Genomic DNA, 18,183 nt, shown 5'->3' with positions numbered 1-18,183 from the left:
AGAGACAAGGATTTGAAAGCCAAAGCCGATCACAGGAAAGGAGATAAAGGTGAGCGCTTTCCCAGAAGCTTACGTTTCTCTGAACACCAAGTCTGTAAGTTCTCATCTTCCAGGCCCGGAGTAAGATGGTCAAGTAGGTTAGAGGGGAAATACTCGATAGGTTTTGGAGCCTTTCCTGGTTTATCTCATGGAGCCGAACAACGAAGCCGTTTTTGTGCATTGCTCTCGGGTGGGGAATCCGAGTCAAAGAAATGGTTCCGTGTTTTGTGTGCCTGAACGTTAGCAGCGTCAGCGGGACAGCCCCGTTGGCCAGTCTGTGCCAGCGAGAAGAGCACAGGGCCCAGGCGGCCTGGGAGATGCTGTGCACGCGGAGCGTGACGAGCTCTGAGTCTTGCACACTGGGCTCGGGCACGGCGCGCAGGCAAGAGTGCGGAGGACGGAGACGGTCATACAGGATTTAAGGAGATAGGAGGATCGGGACAGTACGTTACCCAGCTGTGCTCGATGCCCGTTCCTTCGGCTCAGGACTGGGGCTCACTCTCGCTGGCGTGTCTGTCCCTAGCACAGGGGGCACATGACCGGCGCGCAGTGTTGGGGTGTTTATGAAAACTCATCCCGACTCCCTCCCCCGCTTTCTGAAAAGGGCCTTTGCAGAGACACCTTCTTCTGGGGTGATTGTCCTGGTTAATTCTGTTTTGGTTATTGGGGAACCTACTTAGTTCCGTTTTCTCCTGACGTTTTTCATCTTTCGTATGTATATTATTTTCTAGCTTCATCTTTCGGATCTTCTATCTTCATCTTTTGGATATTTTCTATCCAAGGCAGAGCTCTGATTCCCCAAACAAACTTTGTTTGGAACTTGATCTTGCTTGGATGGGACTTTGACTTTGCAGTGGGACTTCCTACTGCCTCCACAGCCGTGTGATATGGGGACTGCTTGACGGGTTGATGGGAGAGAGAAAAGATCGGATTTAATAACACGGCAGGAAGTTGACGAGACTCAAGTCAAGTCCTTGAGGGAAGAAACTCTTCATCTTTGCATGGCCCCTGGTTCCCAGCGTAGCTCCTGACATACAGCTCGTGCTCAACAAGTATTTGCTCAATTGAATGTATTTCAGTGGCACTACTCACTATCAGAATGGGATGTGTGTGTGTGTGTGTGTGTGCATGTGTGTGTTGGCAGAGGGTGTGGGGATAAAACTTTAGGAGACAGCTGATGCGTATTATGTCCTTCTGGAGTCCACACCTCAGAAACTTTATTGGTCTCCTGTATTTTTTCTCCATGTGGCCATCACCCCAACCTCTATAGGTGAACAGAAGATTTATCTGTTCCTCTCAAAGAAGTGGGGACGTCAGGATCAGGAACATAGGTTCTGAAGCCAGCCCCACTGTGTCCGAGCCATTTAATGTGTCTGTACCTGAGTTTCCTCCTCTAAAATGGGGACAGTAATGGGATTGTGATCAGGATGAGATCAGTTAAAATATTTGAAGTGCTGAGAACAGTGGCTGGCACACGGGAGGGTCTCTTTCGTGTCAGATGTGGCCGATTTCACCCAAGTAGTCAGTCCCTCTTGCTGGTGCACGTGTGTCCTCTGATGACCTGGGTGGGCTGTCGGGGGGGAGGTCTGGGGCAGCTCTGTGGGGCCCCCCCTACCGGTGGAGGGAGCCTCCCTGTTCTTAAGAGTGCAGGAGATGCCCCCCCCCCCCCCACCATTCTTAGCATGGGTTTGGTTCAGGCCCTGCTGTGCTTGGTGCTGGTATTAAAAAAGCTAAGTGCATCCCTTTGCCTGGGCTCCTTGGCCTTAAGGTGGAATAAAAGGTTGGGCACCATTGCCAGGTTCTAGATTAAAGAGAAAATAAACACCTGCCTTTTCTTCCAGGGCCATATATCCAGAGGCCAGGTGAAAGTAGGCTTGGCTTCCAGAAAGGCATGTTAATGAGCCCAAAGAAATGCTAAATACTATTTCAGCTGTAACTTCCCCTTATCTCCAGACTCTGTGTGCATCTTAGAATTATCAGTGTGTTTGCACGGACATAGACGGGTATTGTTTTTGTTTGTTTGCTTGTTTTGTTTTTGTTTTTGTTTTAGCCAGAAATTCTGGAGAATGTGAAGCAATGGGGGGAAATTATCTGGTTCACTGAAACATGGTACATTTTGCAGGTAGTTAAAAATCCCTCCAGTGAGGGTGATTGATTGCAGTGATGATGGGTACACCGCTTTGTACATTTAGTGAAAGTAATTCATGGTGTACCGAAAGCGGGTAAGGTTTTTGGTACATAAATTTCATCTCAGCGAAGTCATTAAGAAAAAAAAACCCACTGAGGGGCACCTCGGTGGCTCAGTTGGTTAAGCATCTGACTTTGGCTCAGGTCGTGATCTCATGGTTCATGAGTTCAAGCCCCCCGTCGAGCCCCCTCCTGGAGCCTGCTTTAGATTCTACGTCTCCCCCTCTCGGCCCCTCCCCTGCTTGTGTTCTGTCTCCGTCTCTCAAAAATAAATAAACATTTAAAAAAGAAAAAAGAAAAACAACCCCACTGGAGTCGGGGGCAGAAATACGTGTTCGCACTCAGTCTTCCTGGGTGGTTGTAGAATAGCCACCGAATGAAATTCTTAGCTAATCCAGAAAGCTCATCTCAGGGCCATGCCCACCTCCACCAACCAACCACCCGTCTCTCCATCCACCAAGCACATACCTTTCCGGCACCTGCCGCAGACACTGTCCCTGGCTTTTGACGGAGCTGCTGGCGACAAGCTGTGTGAAGGGGAAATGGCAGGGGCAGAGGTGGGGACAGGAGGCATAAACTTTAAAGCCTCTGCCTCGTGGGGGTTCTGATAGGCAGAGGTAACCCGAAGGGGCGGGAAGCAGAGAAAGGAGAGGCAGCAGAGGCCTTCCCCAGCTGCCCTTTCTTTCCCTCTGGGACTCGCCCTCCCTCCAAACTCCTGTACCCGACCCCTTTGGGGTTGCCCTTTACAGAGCTCTTCCCAGGAAAGGAGTGGGAGCCATTGATGCTAAGGTAGTGAGGGGCTCGAGCCAAGGCTCCTTCTCCAGCATCCGTTCGGGAGTTCTGTACGGGGGGATAGGCCTGTGCCGCTTCCATCCATTCGGCAAACGCTGGCGAGTGTCCAGACAGGCTGTGTAAGCTGACATCACCCGCCTGTGCGGGTGACCCCCTCCCACGCACGTACTCCTGCTAACGCCTGAACGTGGCGGGGTGTCCGTGCCTGACCGTGCACGTGTGCAGCATGAGGGCTTGAGCCGGCCTGTTTTGCTGTTCCCCAGGCACGGACATCAACGGGGCGCTGCAGAGGGCCATCAGGCTGCTCACTGACTACGTGGCTCAGGACGACGTCGGAGACCGCAGCGTGTCCCTCGTCATCTTCCTGACCGACGGGAAACCCACCGTCGGGGAGACCCACACCCTCAGGATCCTCAACAACACCAGGGAGGCCGCCCGGGGCCAGATCTGCATCTTTACCATCGGCATCGGGAACGACGTGGACTTCAAGCTGCTGGAGAAACTGTCGCTGGAGAACTGCGGCCTCACCCGGCACGTTCTCGAGGAGGACGACGCGGGCTCACAGCTCGTCGGGTCCGTCCGCGCCGGAGAGTGAGACTCAGGCTCTCAGAAGGGGGTGCGGGGCCGTGTGGCCGGAACCCATCACACTGGGTGACGTCGGAAGGGGTTTTTAAACCAGGTCGATGCGGGTTCGGGTCCTGGCCCTGCTTTGTGACTCTAGGCACGATTCGAGCCAGTCTGCGCCCCGTTGCCTCGTCTGTGACATGAGGGGTACGGCCGGCTGACAGAGTTTAGTGAGAAAACCGTGCGGACTGTTGGCCGGATGGCTGTTGCACGTTAGGTGTTCAGTCCGCTCTCGTGGTTGCGACTCCGTTCTTGCCTTTTCTCGGGTCCTCGCCAGGGGACCAGCACGCTTGCATATTTGCTGTGAGTTCACAGGTGGCATAAGCAGGAGAGGTCCTGCTGTCTCCTTTTTGTGAGCTGGTGAAGACTGGCCACTGATGCGCTTATTTTCTTGAGGTGGAGGAAAAACTAGATCTTAGGTCTTCTAATTACGCCCGGAGCCTTCCCTCAGGTGCCACATGGCCACACCCGGGGTACGACTTTGCTGTTGATTTGAGAGAGTACTGACTCTCAGTTCCACATCGTATCCTTGGATCGCCTTCACGTATAGCAGGGAGCTCAAAGGAAAGTGAGGTTTCGGTAGATTTACAGCTGTTCGATAGCCACATTCAAGGAACGTTCACCAGTGATCAGTCTAACTGGAGGTCTGTAAGGTGGGCAGTGAAGGTGGGTTCTTGGTAAGGGGCTAGTCACCATTCGCCCCCTCCCCCCGGCGTTTCCATCAAAAGATTTAAATACAAACACAGATTTGCTTCCCATATTTTCAAAATTATTCACAACTACATTCAGAGAGGGGGAATCTAGGGCATTGTATACCAGGGCTAAGATTTAATAGCGTGTTCATAAGCAAAAGCAATCACGTGGCAACAAATCAGCTGCACTGCCCTGTCACCAAGACAGTATCAGTGCCCAGCATTTCTCGAGGACTTACGGTGTGCCAGGCTTTCCTGCATCCGTTACGTCCTGCGATCCTCCCAGAAAGCCAAGGAGTAGGTGTATTAGGGTCTAAGCTAAGCAGCCACGCAGGTGGCTCTCTCCTATGATATCTGGGACACTGGACTCTGCTCCATGAAGTCATTCGGAGACCCCAGGTCCTTCCCTTCGGTTCGTCTTTAGCTGCAACCCTGAGATGAGGTCACTGTCACTTCTGTATTCCAGCCCCAAAGAGGGAGAGAGAAAAGAAAGCGAGAGAAAGCCATTGTATTTTAAGCAAGCATTGCAAAAGTCGTATAGATCGCTCCTCCTCCTGTTCCGTTGGTGAGAACTTGGCCGTGTTTGGCCACAGCAGAGGCTGAGAGATGTACTTTAGAGCTGGATGGTTAGAACTCAGTTATGAAAAAAGGAGAATGGGCTTGAGGGGGCAGTAGTCTACCAAAGCAGTTACTTCAACGTTGCAACCGTGGAGAGGAAGAAACTGCGGTTCAGAGAGGGTAAGTCACATGTCCCAAGACACACAGCCGGGAAGTGGCTAAGATGGCCTCCACCGCCTCTGCTCTCTAGATCTTTGGGAGGAGGTTTTCGACTGTCCCTTTACTCAGCAAAAAGCAGCCGCGTAACAACCGGGAGAAAAGCTAAGGCAAGCGAATGCGGCATCCGTTACATGCCAGCCTCGTGTCAGCGTCAAGGTGATTTCTCCAGGAGAGCGGGCCGGTTAGAGTGCATCCGGAAAATGTGCCGGGTTCTAAGGAACCGGGTTTTAAGAGGCCCTTTGAGAAGCGTGGGTGTGTACAGAGGGAAGTTACCCCAAGGTCCCTCAGCTGGGGATTCTTGAAATCCTATCCCATTGACGATAGTCCTGAAACCGGGGGAGGGGTGAGGTGCACAGGAACAGGAGCACACGGCAGTCACACACTTCACGGCCATTTGTCAAGCATCTGAGTGCGGAAGGGGAGTTAGATCAGATCGTACGCACGGTGTTGCTGTAGCAGTGGTATGGGCATTGCGGGTGGAAGCTGCGGGAAGGAAGGCGGGACGGGCATCACGGGTGGAAGCTGCGGGAAGGAAGGCGGGACGGGCATCGGCAGGTGGAAGCTGCGGGAAGGAAGGCGGGACGGGCATCGGCGGGTGGAAGCTGCGGGAAGGAAGGCGGGACGGGCATCACGGGTGGAAGCTGCGGGAAGGAAGGCGGGACGGGCATCGGCGGGTGGAAGCTGCGGGAAGGAAGGCGGGACGGGCATCGGCGGGTGGAAGCTGCGGGAAGGAAGGCGGGACGGGCATCGGCGGGTGGAAGCTGCGGGAAGGAAGGCGGGACGGGCATCGGCGGGTGGAAGCTGCGGGAAGGAAGGCGGGACGGGCATCGGCGGGTGGAAGCTGCGGGAAGGAAGGCGGGACGGGCATCGGCGGGTGGAAGCTGCGGGAAGGAAGGCGGGACGGGCATCGGCGGGTGGAAGCTGCGGGAAGGAAGGCGGGACGGGCATCACGGGTGGAAGCTGCGGGAAGGAAGGCGGGACGGGCATCGGCGGGTGGAAGCTGCGGGAAGAAAGGCGGGACGGGCATCGGCGGGTGGAAGCTGCGGGAAGAAAGGCGGGACGGGCATCGGCGGGTGGAAGCTGCGGGAAGGAAGGCGGGACGGGCATCGGCGGGTGGAAGCTGCGGGAAGGAAGGCGGGACGGGCATTACGGGTGGAAGCTGCGGGAAGGAAGGCGGGACGGGCATCGGTGGGTGGAAGCTGCGGGAGGGAAGGCGGGACGGGAATCGGCGGGTGGAAGCTGCTGGAAGGAAGGCGGGACGGGCATCGGCGGGTGGAAGCTGCGGGAAGGAAGGCGGGACGGGCATCACGGGTGGAAGCTGCGGGAAGGAAGGCGGGACGGGCATCGGCGGGTGGAAGCTACTGGAGGGAAGGCGGGACGGGAATCGGCGGGTGGAAGCTGCGGGAAGGAAGGCGGGACGGGCATCGGCGGGTGGAAGCTGCGGGAAGGAAGGCGGGACGGGCATCACGGGTGGAAGCTGCGGGAAGGAAGGCGGGACGGGCATCGGCGGGTGGAAGCTGCGGGAAGGAAGGCGGGACGGGCATCGGCAGGTGGAAGCTGCGGGAAGGAAGGCGGGACGGGCATCGGCGGGTGGAAGCTGCGGGAAGGAAGGCGGGACGGGCATTACGGGTGGAAGCTGCGGGAAGGAAGGCGGGACGGGCATCGGCGGGTGGAAGCTGCGGGAAGGAAGGCGGGACGGGCATCGGCGGGTGGAAGCTACTGGAAGGAAGGCGGGACGGGCATCACGGGTGGAAGCTGCGGGAAGGAAGGCGGGACGGGCATCGGCGGGTGGAAGCTGCGGGAAGGAAGGCGGGACGGGCATCGGCAGGTGGAAGCTGCGGGAAGGAAGGCGGGACGGGCATCGGCGGGTGGAAGCTGCGGGAAGGAAGGCGGGACGGGCATCACGGGTGGAAGCTGCGGGAAGGAAGGCGGGACGGGCATCGGCGGGTGGAAGCTGCGGGAAGGAAGCCGGGACGGGCATCGGCGGGTGGAAGCTGCGGGAAGGCAGGCGGGACGGGCATCGGCGGGTGGAAGCTGCGGGAAGGCAGGCGGGACGGGCATCGGCGGGTGGAAGCTGCGGGAAGGCAGGCGGGACGGGCATCGGCGGGTGGAAGCTGCGGGAAGGAAGGCGGGACGGGCATCGGCGGGTGGAAGCTGCGGGAAGGAAGGCGGGACGGGCATCGGCGGGTGGAAGCTGCTGGAAGGAAGGCGGGACGGGCATCGGCGGGTGGAAGCTGCGGGAAGGAAGGCGGGACGGGCATCGGCGGGTGGAAGCTGCGGGAAGGAAGGCGGGACGGGCATCGGCGGGTGGAAGCTGCGGGAAGGAAGGCGGGACGGGCATCGGCGGGTGGAAGCTGCGGGAAGGAAGGCGGGACGGGCATCGGCGGGTGGAAGCTGCGGGAAGGAAGGCGGGACGGGCATCGGCGGGTGGAAGCTGCGGGAAGGAAGGCGGGACGGGCATCGGCGGGTGGAAGCTGCGGGAAGGAAGGCGGGACGGGCATCGGCGGGTGGAAGCTGCGGGAAGGAAGGCGGGACGGGCATCGGCGGGTGGAAGCTGCGGGAAGGAAGGCGGGACGGGCATCGGCGGGTGGAAGCTGCGGGAAGGAAGGCGGGACGGGCATCGGCGGGTGGAAGCTGCGGGAAGGAAGGCGGGACGGGCATTACGGGTGGAAGCTGCGGGAAGGAAGGCGGGACGGGCATCGGCGGGTGGAAGCTGCGGGAAGGAAGGCGGGACGGGCATCGGCGGGTGGAAGCTACTGGAAGGAAGGCGGGACGGGAATCGGCGGGTGGAAGCTGTGGGAAGGAAGGCGGGACGGGCATCACGGGTGGAAGCTGCGGGAAGGAAGGCGGGACGGGCATCGGCGGGTGGAAGCTGCGGGAAGGAAGGCGGGACGGGCATCGGCGGGTGGAAGCTGCGGGAAGGAAGGCGGGACGGGCATCGGCGGGTGGAAGCTACTGGAAGGAAGGCGGGACGGGAATCGGCGGGTGGAAGCTGTGGGAAGGAAGGCGGGACGGGCATCACGGGTGGAAGCTGCGGGAAGGAAGGCGGGACGGGCATCGGCGGGTGGAAGCTACTGGAAGGAAGGAGGGACGGGCATCGGCGGGTGGAAGCTGCGGGAAGGAAGGCGGGACGGGCATCGGCGGGTGGAAGCTGCGGGAAGGAAGGCGGGACGGGCATCGGTGGGTGGAAGCTGCGGGAAGGAAGGCGGGACGGGCATCACGGGTGGAAGCTACTGGAAGGAAGGCGGGACGGGCATCATGGGTGGAAGCTGCGGGAAGGAAGGCGGGACGGGCATTGCGGGTGGAAGCTGCTGGAAGGAAGGCGGGACAGGCATCGGCGGGTGGAAGCTGCGGGAAGGAAGGCGGGACAGGCATCGGCGGGTGGAAGCTGCGGGAAGGAAGGCGGCAGTCTACTCCCAGGTCTCCTCTGCCTCGTCACGGCAGTTGAGAGTGGGTGGGAAGCCAGTTCGAGAGTGAGTTCTCCGTCACCAGGGGTGTTCAAGCAGCTTCTGCCTGGCCTCCTGCCGGAAGTGCTCTGTGGGGAGGGCTGCACTGAGGGCCCCGAGAAGCAGATCCCTCCCCCCGCCATTGGCAAGCAGGGCCTGTGCTGCCACGGCGGCCCTGACTCTCTCTGTCCTTCCGCTGCAGGTTCTATGACGAGATCCGGACCCCTCTGCTGTCCGACATCCGCATCGATTACCCCCCCGCCGCGGTGGAGCGCGTCACCAGGACCCTGTTCCCCAACTACTTCAACGGCTCGGAGATCGTCATCGCCGGGAAGCTGGCCCACAGGACGGTGGAGCGGTTGCACGTGGAAGTCACGGCCAGCAACAGCAAGAAGTTTGTCGTCCTGAAGGCGGATGTGCCCGTGGAGCCCCCGGAGGCGGGGAACGACGTGGCGGGAAGCGCCAGGCCCGAGGGCGGTGGCGCCGGGGACCCCAACCACGTGCAGCGGCTCTGGAGCTACCTGAGCACGAAGGAGCTGCTGAGCGCCTGGCTGCACAGCAGCGACGAGCGGGACAAGGAGCGGCTGAGGCAGAAAGCGCAGGCCCTGGCCGTGGCCTCCCGCTTCCTCACCCCGGTCACGTCCATGCACTTGAAGAGGTCGGGGCTACAGACGGACAAGCCGGAGGACGCACAGAGCGTGTCCGCGGCCACAGGCCCCGAACCCGTGATGCAGAGTCTGCGAGGCGCCAGCCCGCAGCCAGGTAACCCGCCTGGAGGGGGCGGCCGTGGGGAGCCGACGTGCGCGCTCAGCCCTCCATGGGCCGCGTCAGCTGGGCCGGCCGCCCGGGCCTCCCGTGTCACACTCCGTACACACCTGGGCCGTCCGCCTCGCCCTCCCGTGTCACAGTCTGTATGAATCGGACGCCCGCCTGCCCGCCAGTCTGCACAGGCCGTGGTAAACCCTCGTGTTTGTATCGATGCACCCTGTGCGTCTCTGCAGAGCAGAGGTGGCGTTTGTCCCAGAAATGCCGCCAGGTGAAGTCGGTCTGTTGGTAACTCGCGCACCGGGGGCCCGCCACGGATGAGGCAGCACGGGGCAGCGTGGTGAACACACAGATAAACGGATACGGTACTCGGTTTGAGTGCCCCTCTACGTTTTTTAAAAGTTTACTTTCAGAGAGCCAGTGGGGAGGTGTTGCAGAGAGAGGGAGAGAGAAAAAATCTTAAGCAGACTCCGTGCACAGCGCAGAGCCTGACGCGGGACTCGATGCCCCGACCCTGGGATCGTGACCCCAGCTCGGTCACTCCACCCACCCCGGTGCCCCTGCCCTGCTACATTTTTAGGTACTTTGGGACCATGCCATTTTACGTGTTGGCGTGCACGTTCACAAGCCGTGGGCGCCCAGAGGTTAGCCGTGCGGACGGGAAGCACACGGGCCCCGAGCGGAAGAACGTAACTCCTTTGAACACGCACTGGGCTTTGTGGAAGGCGAGAGAACTCTCCTCTCAGATGCGTGATTTCTGCTGTCCTGAGAGCATACGTGAGGAGCTGTGTTGTCAGTTCTCGAGACAATTCATCCTCGACTGGTCTCTCACAGCCCAAACAGAAAGCGCAGAGTTTAGTCTCGTGCCGTTTTGTTGGGGGAAATTCGTAGCGACAAGCACAAGAAAAGGAAAGGAAAAGTAGTTCAGCCCACACAGAGCGCGAACGTCCTCAGTGATCCCACTCGGCGGCAAACAGCATGGTGTTTATGTGCGACATGATTATTACATTCCTGCCAAGTTCACATCTCCTAGAGAGGGAGGGGACAGGAACCCAGGGCCTACAAGTGCTGCCTCACCTGTCCCTCGTGCGCTCAACTCTGAGAAGCACCCGGGCCTGGTTGAGAGCGAGCGTGAGGGCAGGACCCAGACACCGCCGTTTCGGCTCAGCGACCTTCCTACCTGGCTGTGTGGCTCCGGGCAGGTTTCTGACCCTCTCTGGGCTTCTGTTCCCTGGCCTATAAAACATAGACACTAATGATTTCCCTGAAGGGCTTCCAAGGAAAGACGTACAAGTGTTTCGTCCATAGTAAGCATTCTACAAATGTTAGACACCCTCTGCTGTGAGGTCTGTAGACCTGGAAATTTATGGAAAAGTTCAGATTATAATTATATGTGGATCTTAACTGTCTTTTTTTTTTTTTACACTTTTGTATTTAAATGCTTTTTAAAATTGTGGCAAAAAAATAACATGAAATTTACCCTCTTAACCATTTTTAAGTGTACAGTTCAGTCATGTTAAGTAGATTCATGTAGCCCCAGAACTTTTTTTCATCTTGCAGATCTGAGACTCCGTACCCTTAGACAACTCTGCTCCCCTCCACCCCATAAATGCATCTCACATACAATAGAATGTTTTCCCCTATTACATGGGCAGAAGTCTTAGGAAGAATAGCTAATATAAGAATTAGGTAGAACTTAATAGAACATTATCTATTTACAAAAGAATAAAATAAGCCTAGGGGCATCTGGGTGGCTCAGTCGGTTTAAGCGTCCGACTTCGGCTCAGGTCATGATCTCACGGTTCAGGAGTCCGAGCCCCGCGTCGGGCTCTGTGCTGACAGCTCGGAGTCTGGAGCCTGCTTCCGATTCTGTGTGTCTCTCTCTCTCTGCCGCTCCCCTGCTCATGTTCTCTCTTTGTCTCTCAAAACTAAGTAAGTGTGAAAAAAAAATTAAAATAAGCCTCCACATGTTACGCCCTCACTCGTGTCGTGAGGCCAAGCTCCCTCTTTAAAAAAAGATGATGTCTTTAAATCGCCACGAACACCTTTGAAAGCTGTATTTCACTCACCCCAAACCTCGTCTTTCTCTCCCCTCATCCGTGTCCTCCTTAATAACACAGGTGGTTCTCTTTCTTCTGATTTCTAGGACCTGCTCTCAAGAAACCATACAACCCAAGAATTAAAGTCTCCAAAACATCAGGTAAAGAACAGAACGTGGCCGTGTGTCCCTGGGGGGCTGAGGGGTGTACCATGCAGGGCACCGGGCGTCCCCAAAGCCAGTTACGGTACCGGCACCTAGAACACGGCCTTTATTCAACCCGCAGATGGTTAGCAAAAGGCAGCAGCGTGAGGCAGCTCCAGGAACAGGGTGGTCCTTAAACCATTGCGGGAACACCGTGGCCAGCACGGCCCCGGGAGCCCGGCGGCTCTGAGGGCAGAAGGGACGGACAGTGGGGCGCGTGTTCGTCATTACTGAGTTAAAAGGTACTCGTTTCAGACCTCCAAGGTCTTCAGGCTCCAGCTCCTGGTGTTCTGAACAGGGTTTGTTACTACTAATTATTATTTTAATCTTTGGCTTTAGAAGGGAAAGACAAATAAAAATACCATGAAATGCCCTTTGGCCGGCTCTCTGGGATTATAATAAAAATCCAGACGGGATGACAACACAAACACAAAGACAGGGCTGTATTCTTAAAGGGCACACGTCTTCCTCAGTGAGTCTTTGTCATCGCCTCGCTGCCATCGTGCTGGACGCGCAGGTTCACAAAGCTGGGAGCGTCCCCGAGGTTAGCCGTGCGGAGGGGGTGCGCGCCGTCTCCGACGGATAAGAGCTCACGCTTCCAAACGTACATGTGCTCTGTGGAGTGCGAGGGAACTTCCCTCTTGGATGCCGTGTGGAGTGATGACGTTCAGACGTCTCCTCTCCTTTTTGGAATAAGGAGCGTCTTTCCCTGTAGAACGATCCGGATGATTTGAGTAGAAGTGATGTGGCCTGAGCACAAGAAACCCTCTAAGAACTGTCACATCGTTGTGTTCAGCCCTAGGGAGTGCCACAAGTATGCACAGCACTGTTAACCTGCTGTGGGCGTCCTGGGTCCCCCCATCTGTAAAAGACCAGTACCTTGTATCTGTTTATATAGTCATAGGATGCTTTGGTCACTGCACGGTGAGATCAGCCAGATTCTTCCATGGGCCTTTGTGAGTCATCCTGGGGACACAAAGGGGTTTTCAGCAGTTATACCAAGGACATGAATTTGCTTGTGACTTGAGAAGACTGACCATATGCTCACGCGGGTACGTGCACGTAAAACGGAGAGGAGTTCACAGACACGTTGTGTTCGGCATGAAAGTTAGAAGGAAACTAACTGTCCCGTCTCATGAGGGAGGAGAATTGCTGTGGACTGTCGGGAACTATTTCGTCTGGACAATACGAGGCGAGGCTGTTCGTGTTCAGCAGAGGTGACCGTGAGGACAGTGGGAAGGAACAGGGGCGGGCCACGCTCTGTGGTCTCATCTGTGGGCAAAAATTTGAGAGCGTTTAAGTCGGCGTGCCCCAGAGTGGGGGTTTCCGCTGTCACCCCCAGTGACCCTGCACCCTTCCTGGTCACCGCCGTGCGCCGGGCTTGGCCGTTGCCGCTGTCCTTCGGGGACCGTGTACGTCGCTGTCTCCAGTGCCGTGGCGTTGTGGTCACAGGAGTGGGAGGGCTGTCACCACGTCTCTTCCCGGGGCAGGCGGTCAAAGAGAAAGGAAATGATCTTTGCGGTATGGCGAAAGCCTCGTGTCTGGATTTCGGGGACCTGGGTTCACAGACTCCATGTGTGGTAACCCTGGTGCCTCAGCCGCCTGGCCCCTTCCTCACACAGACACGGAGGATGAGGGACAGGCTAACTGACTGACTTCGGAGAAAACAGAGGGGACTGTTCACACGCGGAAAGCACCCGGTAAATTTCTTTCTCTGTCCTGTTTCTTGCCGGCCTGGCAGTGGATGGAGACCCCCATTTTGTCGTGGATTTCCCCCTGAGCAATCTCACCGTCTGCTTCAACATCGACGGGCAGCCGGGGGACATCCTGAGGCTCGTCTCTGATCACGCGGATTCTGGTAAGTTCTTCCCTCCCTTGTGACCTCTGGGCAAGGTTAAGGTAGGTATCACAGCCCCCTCTGTCCTTGCGAAGGGTGTGTGTGTGTGTAAGGGGACATACCACACACTGACGGCAGTGGGCTGGGTGCGGGGCTCAGTGTCACGACGACGTGGGTTGGAAGCGCTGCTCTCACGTGACTCCTTTTGTGGCCTTGGGCACACGTCCTCCTCGTAGCACGGAGACAGTGGTACTTCCTCGGGCAGCCCCACCAGGCTGTCGTCAGTAATGGATCTGAAGTCGTTTTGTAAATGAACGGGTCCTGTGGAGTTCATGACTTTCCAGTCGAGGACTCGAACGGCAGGAGGGCTGGAGTCCCGCGGTCCTCTCTCCCGGTTCCTCGGCGACGCGGATGCGAAGCCCACAGCTCTGTGAGCACTGAACACCGAGCTAACGAGGGCTCTGATCTCCTTCAGTCTGTAGAGCGGCTGGGTGAAGGAGGTCAGTGTGTGAAAGGCTCTCGAGTCACACGCAGGTAACAGTGCCCGAGGGCTGGCTACGTGGCATTTCTCAGTTCTGAGAGGATGCGTTTCTGGAAGGCTAGGTTACAGAGAGTCCCATGGCCGGGTGACCGTGCGATGTGATTACATAACGTGCGGTCCCGGGGCCCCTTCCCCGCCCTGTACTCTCACGAGGTTTCCTAGCCTTTGAGCTAAATGTCAGCTTGTCCTCACTCGGGCTCAGCAGTGAGATAGGGGCCTGCCTGTGTCCTCCCCGGAGGTACCCGCCTTCCTAGGAGGTACCCACCCACCTTCCTGGCGTTCCTGTGTTCAGCGTGGTGTCTGAGATGGGAAACCACCAGAAGGTGATGCCTGGAGCCTTGAGGCTGAGGTACCTGGCTGGGATTTCTCCTGTCCCCCTTACCCCTTGTCCCAGGGAAGGCACTTTTCTCCAGGAATGTCTAAGGAGCCGCTAGCCAAGATTTAGAGGAAGGTTATCCCCAAAGCAGAGCAAGACAAGAGTTCATTAGATAGAAGTCTTTGAGTCTTGCCAATTACACCCTCACCAGGCAGCATCTCATGCAGGCCTGGCTGCTCCACGTGGAATCTTCTCCTGTCAGCTGTCCACTGGGACAGCGCAGAACCTTAGGGCCTACATGAGTCTAGGAAAGCCGCCGTGGTGTTAGTGACGATGAAGGAAAAAAAGAATGGAGTTCAGCTTGATGGCAGTCGACATCTTATGCGTGTGCGACCTCCTGGGATCCTCACCACAGTTCTGATCTGTGTTACGTGCCCATTTTATAGATGTGATAATCGAGGCTGTTTTTTAAAGTGACTTATCCAGGCATACCCACCTAGGAGGTGCAGAACCTGAGTTTTTGGACTAGAAAAGAGGTTAATCTTCACATTCTCCCACACTGCCCGTGACATCACGGGATCGCCACATCAGGATCGGCGGAAACTAGCGGATAGGAAATGGGCGTCAGGGCCATGCAGGACTTTCATCACTACAACCAGACCCAGTGACAAAGGCAAACAGACATGCACACCTCCTTCTGTGGTATCTTGACCCACGCCCCCTCTTTGCTGCCCCCACCCCAAGATACGGGAAAGATGGGGGAGGTAGGTTCATACCTTCCTGCCTTCACGCATTCACGCGTTCGCTCATTCGCTCGGTAGGACTGAGCGGCCCCTACCTACCCAGGAGTCAGACTTCATGGGGCCGGAGATTCAGAGTCAAGGCCAGAGGAGGGAGGAGATTCTATCAGATGTTCGCGTGCAGGTGGCTGGAAGGTGGGCTGGTCCGCTGACCCTTGTCCTCTCCCCTCTGCCTCCGAGGCGTGACGGTGAACGGGGAGCTGATCGGGGCGCCGGCTCCCCCAGGCGGCCACAAGAAGCAGCGCACTTACTTCCGCACCATCACCATCCTCGCCAACAAGCCCGAGCGGTCGTATCTGGAGATCACTCCGAGCAGAGTCATCCTGGACGGTGGGGACAGGCTGGTCCTCCCGTGCAACCGGAGCGCGGTGGTGGGGCGCCGCGGGCTGGAGGTGTCGGTGTCCGCCAACGCCAACGTCACCGTCACCATCCAGGGCACCATTGCCTTCGTCGTCCTCATTCACCTCTACAAAAAGCCGGCCCCCTACCAGCGGGACCACCTGGGCTTCTACATCTCCAGCAGCAGAGGCCTGTCCAGCAGCTGCCACGGACTGTTAGGTGGGCGGCCGCCCTCACGCCGGGTCGAGCGTAGACGTCAGGTTCCCAGAGCGAGGCTCCTGTTGCCCGTGCCTTTAGCTCGAGTTGGAAGCGCAGTCCTGAAATCACACGTCTTGCCTCCTGGCGACTTTCCGGAACGGGGAGGGGTTCATAAACTAATTGTCACTGGCCTCCTGGGAGGACGGGCCGAGACTTGGGGGGATAATCCTCCCGGGGTCTGGCTCCTGACTCGGGAAGTTGCAAGCGGAGGGCAGTCCGCGCCCAGCACGGGCGTGAGGCCCCCGTCCCGCCCCGGGCGGCAGGCCGCGTCCTCTGGTTTCCGCGCGCGGTCCCACGTGGGCCCTCTGCCCACAAGTGCAGGGCGGCGGCCGCCAGGGCCTGCTTAGAAAGCAGGATTTCCTGGCACTGGAGCTGGACGGGTGGGGTGCGGCCTGACGGCCAGGGGCGCAGGCCGGGATTCCTTTGGCCTCGGCCGTGCCCTCACGTGACCTGCGGTACTCTGCCGAGTGTTTCCGGAGGAGGCCGAACACACTGCCGTCGGCACCCTCGGCCCCTGCCCACCGAACGCGTGGTCCGGAGGGGCCTGTGGCCGGAGGAGAGGCCACGCCCCGCCCTTCCCCCCATCCTATCCTTCCAGCTCTGGTTCCCCGTCTGTACTAGTGGTCCGGCAGCCTCCCAGTGTTAACGGGGGGCGGGGGGGGGGACCGCTCTGAATGCCACCTGCTCCCCCCCCCCCCCCCGTCCGTACCCTCCCAACACGCGCCCCGTCGCTGACACCAGAAGGTGCGAGTCTTCCGGGAGGGTCCGACCTCGGACCGCGGTCAGCCAAACGCCCCGTCTCCGAGCTCCTCCGCCCCCGCCCCCCACCTCGGGTAACCCCCGAGCGCTGGCCGGCCACCACCGGTGGGCTCCTCGGGACTGACGCTCCTCGGCCCAGGGCGGCCTGCACTCGACTCACACCCGGCGCTTTCTTGTGTCCTCCTAGGTCAGTTCCTGAGCCGGGACGCCACGCTCACGCGGGAGCCCGCCGGGCTCAGCGAGGGCCCGGGCCGGCCTCCGCTCCCGAGGGCGGGCGACGGGCCGGAGACGGTCCTGAAGGTGAGAGGGCACCAGGTCCCGGTGGTCCGGAAGCAGAGGAGGATCTACAACGGGGAGGAGCAGGTGGACTGCTGGTTCGCCAGGAGCAACGCGGCCGGGCTGCTGGACGGCGAGTACCGGGACTACCTGGCCGCGCACCCGTTTGACTCAGAGACCGCGTTCGGCCTGGGACCGTCCGGGGGGCTCTGACGCCGGGCCCGAACGAAAGCGTGCATGGCGGGGACGCGCGGGGGCGCCGCGGCGCGGCTCCTGCGGCCGGCGCGCGCCCGGCCTCCCGACGGTTGACCGCGACCCGTGACCCACCCCTGCTGGCGCGTAGGCCCGAGGTCGGCCTGAGAGAAGCGTAGGGTCGGGGCGCTGGGGCGACAGGGGTCTTTCCTTCTGCGTCCTCCCCTCCGCCACCCCCCACCGCCGTGATAGAGAGAGAGGGCGGCACCGAGGAGAAGGGTCACGCCGCCTCTTCGGCCCGCTGCGCGCGCATCAGGCCGGCCGGCTTGTCCCTCTCACGGCCTGTCGTGAGGGAACCGGTGAAGGAACGTTGCCGCCAAGCCGCTTCCTCGGTGGAGAGGGCCACGTTCGGGCACTCTGCTTTTCGCCTGCGCTTCGCGCTTCGGCATCTCCCCTCGCAGGGCTCCTGTGGCCTCCGCGTGCGTGGCCACCCTCCGCCTCAGGGGACCTGCCGTGGGCCCGGCCCGGGTCATGCAAATAGCTCGTAGGTGTGATCATTGTAAGCAATTCAGGCTTTCCTTGGGAGGGGATTTTCTTCTGCTGTGATATCTTGCCCTTGAAAATGAGTTTTCATTAAAAAAAAATTTGGTTGACCATCGGAAACTTGCACCCCAGAGACCATCTTTCTGTCGCGGGCTTTGTAGGCCGCTCGACTGTGCTGATGTGTTTCTGTCTGTTCCCGTAAAGCTAATAAACAGGACAGCCCCGCGCGGCTGGGTTTTCCTGGCCCGTCCCGGAGCTGGAGACTCGGCCGGTGTTCCACTTGGCCCTCCTGTACCTGCGTCGTGACTCCGGCCTCATTTGCTCGCGGTCCGGGGGGAGGTGACCCACCAGGCCCCCGCGGCACTGGGATGGGAGGTGGGGCCGGCACGGGGCCTCACGGGCCTGCCCACGTTCCCAGCGAAGGTGCCGCCGCGCTCGGCAGTCTGGGCAGCCGGCCCACGTGTCGGGTAGGCCGAGCCAGGAAGTGGGCGCGCGGGGGGCACTGCGGCTGTTCCGGACAGACGGTCCGACCCCACGAGGGAAAGGTTGCATCGGTGGCGGGGGCCTCAGAGGTCAGCGAGTGGGCCCGTCCGAGAAGCCCGTGGCGTCATCGGGGGGAATCCGGGCTGAGGGCGGCGGGGGGGGGGTGGGGAGGACGTTTCCCTTCTGTCTCGGGGACCCGCTCGCTCTCCGCCACGCGAACCCACCCAGCTCTCGGGTTTTCCCAGACCTGCTGCCGGACTTCATGCCGGCGGTGC

General features: G+C 59.2%; 1 protein-coding gene across 1 annotated transcript in view; it reads left to right on the top strand.

Moving 5' to 3' along the window:
- ITIH5 (inter-alpha-trypsin inhibitor heavy chain 5) overlaps positions 1-17,545 on the top strand; it is an 81,837-nt gene extending 64,292 nt beyond the window's left edge. Inside the window, exons 9-14 of the mRNA XM_060659348.2 lie at positions 3,282-3,591; positions 8,760-9,319; positions 11,469-11,522; positions 13,306-13,422; positions 15,239-15,616; positions 16,602-17,545. Of these exons, the coding sequence (XP_060515331.1) occupies positions 3,282-3,591; positions 8,760-9,319; positions 11,469-11,522; positions 13,306-13,422; positions 15,239-15,616; positions 16,602-16,903 (1,721 nt within the window). The 3' untranslated portion in view covers positions 16,904-17,545. The remainder of the gene's footprint in view (positions 1-3,281; positions 3,592-8,759; positions 9,320-11,468; positions 11,523-13,305; positions 13,423-15,238; positions 15,617-16,601) is intronic.
- The last annotated feature ends 638 nt before the right edge of the window (positions 17,546-18,183 follow it).

Source organism: Panthera onca, chromosome B4 (genome assembly GCF_046562875.1).
Source record: "Panthera onca isolate mPanOnc1 chromosome B4, mPanOnc1 haplotype 2, whole genome shotgun sequence".
Classification (NCBI taxonomy): domain Eukaryota; kingdom Metazoa; phylum Chordata; class Mammalia; order Carnivora; family Felidae; genus Panthera; species Panthera onca.
The sequence above is the reverse complement of the archived record's forward strand: the minus strand, read 5'-3'. Positions and strand labels throughout refer to the sequence as shown.